The following is a 9759-nucleotide window of genomic DNA, read 5'->3' as shown; positions in this document are numbered from 1 at the left end:
CTGGGTCTGTGACATCGTCACGCTGTGTGACAGCACCGGCCACCATGACATCATCTCTCCACACGTCTGACATCATCAGTGTGCGCCACCCAGTGCTGGGGCACGTCCCCCCTGCGTGACAGCATCACCCTGAGACAACCCCTCCCAGGGGGTGACCTCATCCCCTGGTGTGACATCACCACCCCCCTGTGTGACATCACACCGCAGGGCACGTCGTCATGGCGTGACAGCGGAACTCAGACTCACTGACATCATCGCTCTGAGCTGCATCATCAGCTAGATCATGTTTGACATCATCATTGCACCATCAGCAGTTTAGCCTAATTGCTGTGGGTATGACATCATCACTGTAACCTCATCAGCTAGAATACCCCTGGGGGGGAAAGGCTCCGGGCCCCACTCCCTGCCCCCCTGAGCCAGCCAGTCCTGGCCCTGGGTGGACCCCCTAGAGGAGAAAGGCCACGAGCCCCATTCCACAACCTCCCACCCTTTTGCCTAGGTCCCAGCTCTTCCCACGACACTCCTCCCCCCGCCCGCACCCAGCGGCCCTGGCACCCCCCAGGAAAGAGAAAAGGATCCACCCAATGCAGAACTTTTATTAGAAAACCACTGGCAACAAGAACACAGGAACAGGCAGAGCAGGAGGGCCCCAAGCTGCACCCCCTCAGCTCAGCCCCCCACCCTGCCCCTTAGACCCCCGACATAGGGAGCATGTGACAGCAATGGGCATAGCACCTATCCTCTGGTCTCCCAAGTCAGTCGGCACGCCCATATGCTCAGGTGGGTCCCGATCAGGGCCGGCACTCCCCAGAGGGAAAGGCCCTGTGCCCCATTCCCTATGCCCCCCCCTGCAGCCAGCCAGTCTCCTGCTCTGGCGGCACCCCCTAGAGACCTCACCGGTGGGGAAGCGTTCTCAGTTTCACCCCTCGCTCCCTGAATTCACCATTACAACTCGAGTGGCGGGGAGGAGGGGGTGTCTCTTGCAGGATCTACACAGAACAAATGGGGGCCAGAGGCTCCTGGTTCTGATCCAGCTGAGGGCCTCTCTCTCTGGGGTGGCTCCAGCCCCTCTCCCCAGCCCCATGTGGGGTGGCGGGGGCAGGCAGCCAGGGGCCCTCAGAAAAGCCACCCACACGAGACAACAGAAAAGGCCGGGAAGAAACCACCATTCTGAGGAGTGGGCACCTCAGGGAAGTCACCGATCCGGGGTGGGGGTGGGGGACGGGACACCGATCCGGGGGGGGGGGGGGCACTGGGGGCACTCATCGATCCATGCTGCTGTCCTCGGGGGGCGTCTGAAAGCAGACGCGCTGGAGCCGCTCGCAGAACTCCAGCTCCTCCTAGGGGAACACAAGGCGCACGGGTGAGCAGCTGGGCTGCCCCACAGCCGGCAGGGTGGGAAAGTTCCCAAGCTAAGTGGGGTTCGGGTGGGTTGTGGTATGGACAGGAGACCCAGCGGGGCGTTGCGGGGCGCGGGCTCAGCAGGGGGCGCTCTCCCCAGGCAGTCAGTGCTGGTGCGGGCACTAGGGGGCACTGTGTGCAGGCTGAGCAGGAGGCCCAGTCCTGGCACTGCTGCTGGGAAGTTCACCACAGTCCAGCTGAACTCCCGCTTGGGAAGGAAATGGGGGTAGATGGGAGCAGGGGCGGTAATGAGCAAGGACCACTCTGCCCCCCACATACCCACCATGCCATTAGTTTAGTTAAGGAGCCGCGGGATCTCATGACTGGATGGAGCAAGGACAGAGATTCTCTGTGAGCCGGGCTGCCGCGGCACCAGCTCACCCACAAATGCACGGAGATGCTTGCGGAGGGGACCGAGTAGATCTGGGATCATTATTGGATCGCATACGGAGGGCAGTGCCCCCAGTGCCAGGCGAGGGGAGAGGACCGAGCACGGTCAGAGGGCAGCCTCAGGTTGTGCATGGGGTGTGGCCGGAGGGTGGTGCCCCATAGCGCCAGGCAGGGGGAGACGAGCAGAGGGACGACATGCGGGTGGCTCTGACCCGGAAGAGCCTCCCCCCCCTCCTACCTGGAACTCCTCCTGCTGCTGCAGCAGCTGGCAGCGCTCCCTCAGCAGCTCCTCCAGCGCCAGCTGCGGCTCCCGGCACTCCCGCACCCCCTGGGGGAAATCCGTCACCAGGCTGCGGGTGGGGGCGGGGCAAATGGGGGGTTATTCTCAGCACAGACCAAGGTCCCATCACTCCCCCCGCCCACCCCCCAGCTCTACCCACTAGGCTCCATGCCCCTCCCAGATCTGGGAAGGGAACCCAGGAGTCCTGGCCCCCGCACCCCCGTTCCCATCTCACCTGCAGAGGGCCCCCAGGACGTGTTCATGGAAGGGGCTGTGCTCAGAGCGGATCAGAGCCACCAGCTGCTGCACCATCCCCATGGAGCACAGGGTCTCTAGAAAGGGAGAGCAGCGAGTTAGGGGGCTGGAGCATGGCCCCAGGTGGGGGATGACGACAGAGGATGATGACTCCCCCCAGTGCCAGGTTGGGTGGGAGACAGGGCATGGCCGGGCGGGAGGCAGAAGGTGGCACCTGGCCGAGCAGAGGGGGCCGGGCCGGGCGGGAAGCAGAGGGCAGCGCCCCCCAGCGTCCCGGAGGCCCCTCACCTTTGTGCTCCGGGTGGTCCAGCAGCAGGTTCTGCAGCAGGAAGGCAGATTTGACCTTGAGCTTCTCCACAGGGCTTTGCATGGCGCGCATCAGCACCGAGAAGCCGTCCAGCCGCAGGAACTGCTGCAGGCCCCCCTCCTGGGCGCGCACCAGGCCTGGCGCCGGGGAGAGGGGCAGAGAGAGCCTCAGCTAGGGCAACGCATGCAGCTCCTCCCCGCGCTGCAATGCCGCCTCCGGCCTCTGGGGGCAGAGGAAAGCAAGGGTTCCGCCCCCTGGCCTCTCTGCTACCATGGGGCCCAGTCATCTCTATGGCTGTGAAGCCAGTGGCCCCTAGACGGCCCCATCCCCACCCACTGCCTTGGGGCTGGATCAGAGCCAGCGCCCCCTAGAGGGGACAGGCCCCGTGCTCCATCCCCACCTCTCGCCCTGCGGCCAGACAGGAGCCAGCAACCCCTACGGGGGACAGGTCCCGTGCCCCATCCCCATCCCTGCCTTGGGGCTGGATCAGAGCCAGCGCCCCCTAGAGGGGACAGGCCCCGTGCTCCACCCCCACCTCTCGCCCTGCGGCCAGACAGGAGCCAGCAACCCCTACGGGGGACAGGTCCCGTGCCCCATCCCCATCCCTGCCTTGGGGCTGGATCAGAGCCAGCGCCCCCTAGAGGGGACAGGCCCCGTGCTCCATCCCCACCTCTCGCCCTGCGGCCAGACAGGAGCCAGCAACCCCTACGGGGGACAGGTCCCGTGCCCCATCCCCACCCACTGCCTTGGGGCTGGATCAGAGCCAGCGCCCCCTAGAGGGGACAGGCCCCGTGCTCCATCCCCACCTCTCGCCCTGCGGCCAGACAGGAGCCAGCAACCCCTACGAGGGACAGGTCCCGTGCCCCATCCCCACCCACTGCCTTGGGGCTGGATCAGAGCCAGCGCCCCCTAGAGGGGACAGGCCCCGTGCTCCATCCCCACCTCTCGCCCTGCGGCCAGACAGGAGCCAGCAACCCCTACGGGGGACAGGTCCCGTGCCCCATCCCCATCCCTGCCTTGGGGCTGGATCAGAGCCAGCGCCCCCTAGAGGGGACAGGCCCCGTGCTCCACCCCCACCTCTCGCCCTGCAGCCAGACAGGAGCCAGCAACCCCTACGGGGGACAGGTCCCGTGCCCCACCCCCATCCCTGCCTTGGGGCTGGATCAGAGCCAGCGCCCCCTAGAGGGGACAGGCCCCGTGCTCCATCCCCACCTCTCGCCCTGCGGCCAGACAGGAGCCAGCAACCCCTACGGGGGACAGGTCCCGTGCCCCATCCCCACCCACTGCCTTGGGGCTGGATCAGAGCCAGCGCCCCCTAGAGGGGACAGGCCCCGTGCTCCATCCCCACCTCTCGCCCTGCGGCCAGACAGGAGCCAGCAACCCCTACGGGGGACAGGTCCCGTGCCCCATCCCCACCCACTGCCTTGGGGCTGGATCAGAGCCAGCGCCCCCTAGAGGGGACAGGCCCCGTGCTCCATCCCCACCTCTCGCCCTGCGGCCAGACAGGAGCCAGCAACCCCTACGAGGGACAGGTCCCGTGCCCCATCCCCACCCACTGCCTTGGGGCTGGATCAGAGCCAGCGCCCCCTAGAGGGGACAGGCCCCGTGCCCCATCCCCGCCCCCTGCAGGACTCACAGGAGATAGCAAAGAGCGCCTTGATGCGCACCGCGTCGGCCCCGTCGTGGTCCAGCAGCCGCAGCAGCTTGCGCATGCAGCCCAGCGCCAGGGCCTGCTCCTGCACCTTGGGCACGTTCTGGGCGCAGGTGCCCACGAGGTGGGCAGCACGCCAGCGCAGCTCCGGGATGGGGTGCTCCAGGTAGCGATGAGCCAGCAGCCGCATCCCGTCCAGCTTGCAGAAATCTGGGGGGGGGAGGGGCCTTGACAGCAGGTGCCCCAGAGACCATATGGTACCCACAGGGGGTTCTCAGGCAGCTCCAGCGAGGCACCCCCTAAGCCAGCCCCACCCTGTGGGGGTCACCTGTGCGGTCACCTGCTCGCAGGCTCAATTACATGGTTCACCCCCCATGACCCCATTCAGGGGGCCCCATCTCAGAGATCAGGCCTCCTCTGGGGGCAGCCCTGGTGCTCTGACAATCCACCCCCCCCCCAGAACCCTCACTGCCTTCCCCCCACAACACCACCCCCCTGTTCCCATCCCCCTGCCCCAGCACTCCCAGGATAATCCCCCATCCCGGCTCCCTCCCGTCCTGCCCCGAGTGCCCCTCTCCTGCCCCCCAGAACCCCCTGCCCTGAATGCTCTACCCCATACCTGCGGCGTTGTCCAAGTTCTCGCACAGCTCAGCCAGCAGCTCCAGCGCGCTGGCCTGGCGGGAGGGGTCCCCCTCGGCCGGCTCCGAGGTCTCCCCGCCGTCCCCTCCAGGGGACACGGCCTCCAGCACCCGCAAACACTCCTTCATCTGCTCCACCTCCTCCAGCTGCCCCCTGAACGCCTGGGCCATGGCTTCCTGCAACCACTGCCGCCGCTGGGGGGGCAGGGAGAGATGGGGGTCAGCGTCCAGCCCCGTCCCAACCCTCCCCGAGCCAGGGGGAGAACCTGGCTCCCCCCCCCCGCTCTAACCACTAGAGCCCACTCCCCTCCAAAGTCAGGATAGGACCCAGGAGTGATCGCACCTCGTCAGACATGGGCTCCAGCTGGCTGGGCTCGGCATTGCCAGCGGTGATGGCCATCTGCAGCAGCCCCTGCAGGTTCTGCGGATGCTCGCGCGGCGGCTGATTCCCCCCGGCGCCCCCTTCAGCCATGGCTGGGGCAGTGCGGGGCCAAAGAGCCGGCGCCTCGGCCACGGGCCCTGCAGAGAAAGGCACAGACAACAGGAGTCAGGTACGGAGCTGGGGAGAGAACCCCGGCACCCTGGCTCCCAACGCCCCCCTACTCTAACTGCTAAGCCCCACTCCCCTCCCAGAACCGGGAGGGGACCCAGGAGTCCTGGCTCCCACGTACCCTGCCCCCCAACTCTAACTCATCGACCCCACCCTCCATTACCTAGGTCCGGGGGGTCCAGGCGTTACCAGACGCTGGGTCCGTGCTGAGCACTCGGCCTGTGACGGGGGGGGTGTCGCTGACGTCCGGCTCCCACTGCTGGCAGCACAAGAGGGTCTGCTGGGGGGCAGGGAGAGAACCCAGGTCAGCATGGGAGGGGGACCCAGCCAGGCTGTGGGGCACAGGGTAGCGAGGGAGGTGCCCCCCATTAAACAGGGGGCAGCATATCACCCCACCCCCTGTCTTCTGCCCCACCCCCCTCAGCCACCTCCCCCCGTCCTCTTCCCTGCCCCGCTCCCCCCCTCTTCTGCCCCCCCCCGGTCTTCTGAGCCACCCCCCCGTCCTCTTCCCTGCCCCGCTCCCCCCCTCTTCTGCCCCCCCGGTCTTCTGAGCCACCCCCCCGTCCTCTTCCCTGCCCGCTCCCCCCCTCTTCTGCCCCCCCCCCGGTCTTCTGAGCCACCCCCCCGTCCTCTTCCCTGCCCCGCTCCCCCCCTCTTCTGCCCCCCCCGGTCTTCTGAGCCACCCCCCCCGCCCTCTTCCCTGCCCCGCTCCCCCCCTCTTCTGCCCCCCCCGGTCTTCTGAGCCACCCCCCCCGCCCTCTTCCCTGCCCCGCTCCCCCCCTCTTCTGCCCCCCCCGGTCTTCTGAGCCACCGCCCCCTCCCCCCCCGCCCTCTGCCCCGCTCACCCCCTACCGCGCCGCGCGCTCCCCACTCCCAGCCCTGGGCGCCGCCATCTTAGCCGGACGGGCGGGGGGCGGGGCCGCGAGGAGGGGGCGGGGCGGGGCCGGGCGACCCCTGCTGGCGGGAGCGGAGCATGGGCGGCTGGGCGCGAGCCGGGGGGGATGTAGGTGGGATTGCTGGGGGGCGATTGGGGGTGGGGTTGGGGGGATCTGAGGGGGTGTTGGGCGGGTGGGGCTGGGGGGATCCAGGGTGGGATTGCTGGGGGGCGATTGGGGGTGGGGTTGGGGGGATCTGAGGGGGTGTCAAGCGGGGGGGTTTGGGGGATCTAGATGGGATTGCTGGGGGGGAGTTGGGGGGCTGGGGGGATCTAGATGGGATTGCTGGGGGGGAATTGGGGGCGGGGGTTGGAGGGATCTGGGGGGGTGTCAAGCGGGGGGATTGGGGGGATGTAGGTGGGATTGCTGGGGGTGAGTTGGGGGATCCAGGGTGGGATTGCTGGGGTGGGGGGTTGTTGGGATCCATGGGGGAGGTTGGGAGGAGGGACCTAGGGGAGGGGTTGGGGGAATCTAGGTGGGATTGCTAGGGGGGAATTGGGGGTGGGGTTGGGGGGATCTGAGGGGGTGTTGGGCAGGTGGGGTTGGGGGAATCTAGGTGGGATTGCTGGGGGGTGGGGAATTGGGGAGGTTGGGGGATCTGAGGGGGGGGCTGGGTGAGGATGTTAGAAGGCCCTGGGGGGTTGGGCAGGGGGATCCAGGGAGAGTTGGGGGGATCTAGGTGGGATTACTGAGGGGGAATTGGGGCGGGGCTGGTGGGGGCCCTCCCGTGGGGGGTGGATGACAAAGTGGGAATTTTCTGTCATACAGGGATGGTTCCTGTGCCTGCCTCAGTTTCCCCCGCCCCCAGACTCCAGGTCGCTGGTGGGTGCAGGCAGGGGGGTTTACAGCCACTGCAGGCAGCCCACCAGAGCCGTGTGGCACAGGGGTCCTGGGGCTGGCTGGGGTGGAACGAATGGGGTGTGAAAGGCCATGACCCAGAGCAACTGGAGGGTCGGGAGAGACAAAGGGTCACTCCAGGGACCAGACAATTCACCCTGAACAAGGGGATTCTCCAGCTCTGGGCAGAGCTCCGGAGTTGAAGCAGGGGGACTGGAGCCCAGGGCTCAGTCTTAGAGGCTGGCAGGCCGCAGGGCCTGGCTCTGGTGGAAGAGGGGGGGTCTGCCACTCCGATGGGTTCCTCCAAGGGACTGTTTAAAAGATGGGGCATGGCCCCGATTCCTGGGCAGGGGGATCCAAGAGGGGGCGATGGCAGGGGGGTCCTGGAGCTGGCTGATGGGGTGGGGGGAGTGCAGGAGCAACTGAAGAGGCTGTGAGGGGATCAGGTGGGGCAGGATTGGCCAGCAAGGGCCCATCACAAGGGGTTGGGAAGGGGGCTGCGGGGAGGGATTATTTGGCATGGGATCCAGGGGAGGTGTGCGGGGGGGGATTCGGGGGGCTTGTGGGGTATCTAGGGTGGGGGGGCAAGGCAGCGACTCATCCCTCACCAGCCCCAGTGGAACAAAACCCCCAAATCACTGGGATTTCAGCCTTGCATTTAAAAAGAGGAGCCAACCATGGGCCGGGGGCCATCGCACGGGTCCTGCCCCACCGTGCGGGGAAACATCAGGAAAGGTCACATCCATTTCCAAACACTAGATGCGCCCCTGCCCAGTGCCTCCCTGACCATGCCAACGGCGCCTGGTCCCCCAGGACCAGTGCTGGCCCCGGCCCGGGTATTGGAAACAACCCGGGATCATGACAGCAATCCCCAGGGCCAGCTTGAGGACCAAGAGGCACGGAGGTTAGGGACCCAGATCCGGATAAAGCCGCCGGCCGAGGACCCCAGGACGGCTCCCGAATCTCGGCGTCCAGTTAAAAAAGAAAAAAAAAAAAGTTCCTAGCCGGTACGGCTGGGGAGGACAGTTTGGAAACGGGGCCGAAGCTGCCAGTGTCTGCAGAGGGCCCAAGCCGGCCGCTTGCGGGGTGGGAACAAGCAAGGAGGGGACATCAGAGCTGGCGTTTCAGCACTTAGCCCGTCTCTGGGGAACAGAGCTAATGGGGAAGGTGCAGGGGGGTCGGATGGGGGCGCTGAGGCCAGGCTGGGCTGTGAGCTGTTCCGTGCCCTGTGAGGGGTCACACACACAGCGCAGGGTCCAGCCCCTCCAGCAGGGGGCGACAGACATGGGACACACACACCCATAGGCACACTGACATTCACTGTCTTTGTCACACTCTAAAAGAGATCACACACCCCGTGTCTCTTTGTCACAGCCTGTCTCTCTCTCGCACAGTTGCACACAGAGAATCACAGTTCCACACACAATCATACCGTCACACAATACCACGATAATCACCGACACCATTACACACACCACAATCACACCGTCACAGCCATGAGCATACAACTACACAGCCAAACAATCCCAGCCACAGTTACTCACACCACAATCACAGCCACAATCAGACAGTTACAATCAGTCACAGACACAATTACACTCCTGCCAATAACGGCCGCAATCACACAATTACCCAGCCATACACACTCAATTACACACACAACCATCACGCAGTTACAGTTATACAATCACAGAGACAATTAGACTCACAACACTCTGTCGTAGCCAGGATCACACAATCACCCAGCCATATAATCATAGATCCAATTACACACACAACAATCACACCTTCCCAGCCATATAATCACTCACAGAGTTACAGTCATACGATCACAGAAACAATTACACACACTGCAATCACAACTGCCATCACACAATTACCCAGCCATACAGTCACACTCAATTACACACACAACCATCACACAGTTACAGTTATACAATCACAGACACAATTAGACACACAACAGTCTGTCGTAGCCAGGATCACACAATCACCCGGCCATATAATCACTGATCCAATTACACACACAACAATCACACCTTCCCAGCCATATAATCACTCACAGAGTTACAGTCTTACGATCACAGAAACAATTACACACACTGCAATCACAACTGCCATCACACAATTACCCAGCCATGCAATCACAGACCCAATTACACAACAATCACACAATCACAGCCGCAATCACACAGTTACCCAGCCATACAATCACAGACCCAATTACACACACCACAATCCCCACAATCCCACAAAACGACAGTCACACAATCACAGCCCAATTACACACACCAGCAGCACACAATTATGCAGCCAATCACAGCCACAGCGGCACACCCAGCAATCACACAATGACAGTCACACAATCACAGCCACACGATCACAGATACAATTACACACACCACAATCGCAACCCACGATCACACAGTTACCCTGCCAGACACCCAGACCCTGAGTCCCCCCCCTCCCGGCCACCGAGGCACGACACCCGCCCAGCGACAGCCCCCCCCCCGCC

The 9759-nt window shown here is 64.6% G+C and overlaps 1 protein-coding gene across 5 annotated transcripts; it reads right to left on the bottom strand.

The window, feature by feature from the left end:
* Nucleotides 1-973: 973 nt before the first annotated feature.
* HSPBP1 (HSPA (Hsp70) binding protein 1) lies at nt 974-9688 on the bottom strand. 5 transcript variants are annotated; one of them, XM_073322104.2, is made up of 9 exons: nt 7921-9688; nt 5636-5752; nt 5266-5441; nt 4904-5117; nt 4270-4494; nt 2615-2770; nt 2307-2403; nt 2030-2141; nt 974-1340 (listed from the first exon to the last, which is right to left on the bottom strand). In XM_073322104.2, the coding sequence occupies exons 3-9, from the start codon at nt 5392-5394 to the stop codon at nt 1263-1265; spliced, it is 1011 nt and encodes a 336-aa protein (XP_073178205.1). In that variant the 5' UTR covers nt 5395-5441; nt 5636-5752; nt 7921-9688; the 3' UTR covers nt 974-1262. The 5 variants fall into 5 exon arrangements, with proteins under 5 accessions (XP_073178205.1, XP_078706241.1, XP_078706242.1 ...); XM_078850115.1 differs by lacking the exon at nt 7921-9688 and adding an exon at nt 6318-6415; XM_078850116.1 differs by lacking the exon at nt 7921-9688 and adding an exon at nt 6325-6400.
* Between the last annotated feature and the right edge of the window lie 71 nt (nt 9689-9759).

Source organism: Lepidochelys kempii, chromosome 23, assembly GCF_965140285.1.
Source record: "Lepidochelys kempii isolate rLepKem1 chromosome 23, rLepKem1.hap1, whole genome shotgun sequence".
Lineage (NCBI taxonomy): Eukaryota > Metazoa > Chordata > Testudines > Cheloniidae > Lepidochelys > Lepidochelys kempii.
This window is presented reverse-complemented; position numbering and strand designations above follow the sequence as displayed.

Excerpts from the sequence above, each read along its gene's own strand:
- HSPBP1 (XM_073322104.2), bottom strand. The coding sequence starts at position 5,394 with ATGGCTGAAGGGGGCGCCGGGGGGAATCAGCCGCCGCGCGAGCATCCG. Across the intron at positions 4,495-4,903 it reads GAACTTGGACAACGCCGCAG|ATTTCTGCAAGCTGGACGGG; the intron begins GTATGGGGTAGA and ends TCCCCCCCCCAG. Across the intron at positions 2,404-2,614 it reads GGACCACCCGGAGCACAAAG|AGACCCTGTGCTCCATGGGG; the intron begins GTGAGGGGCCTC and ends CTCCCTTTCTAG.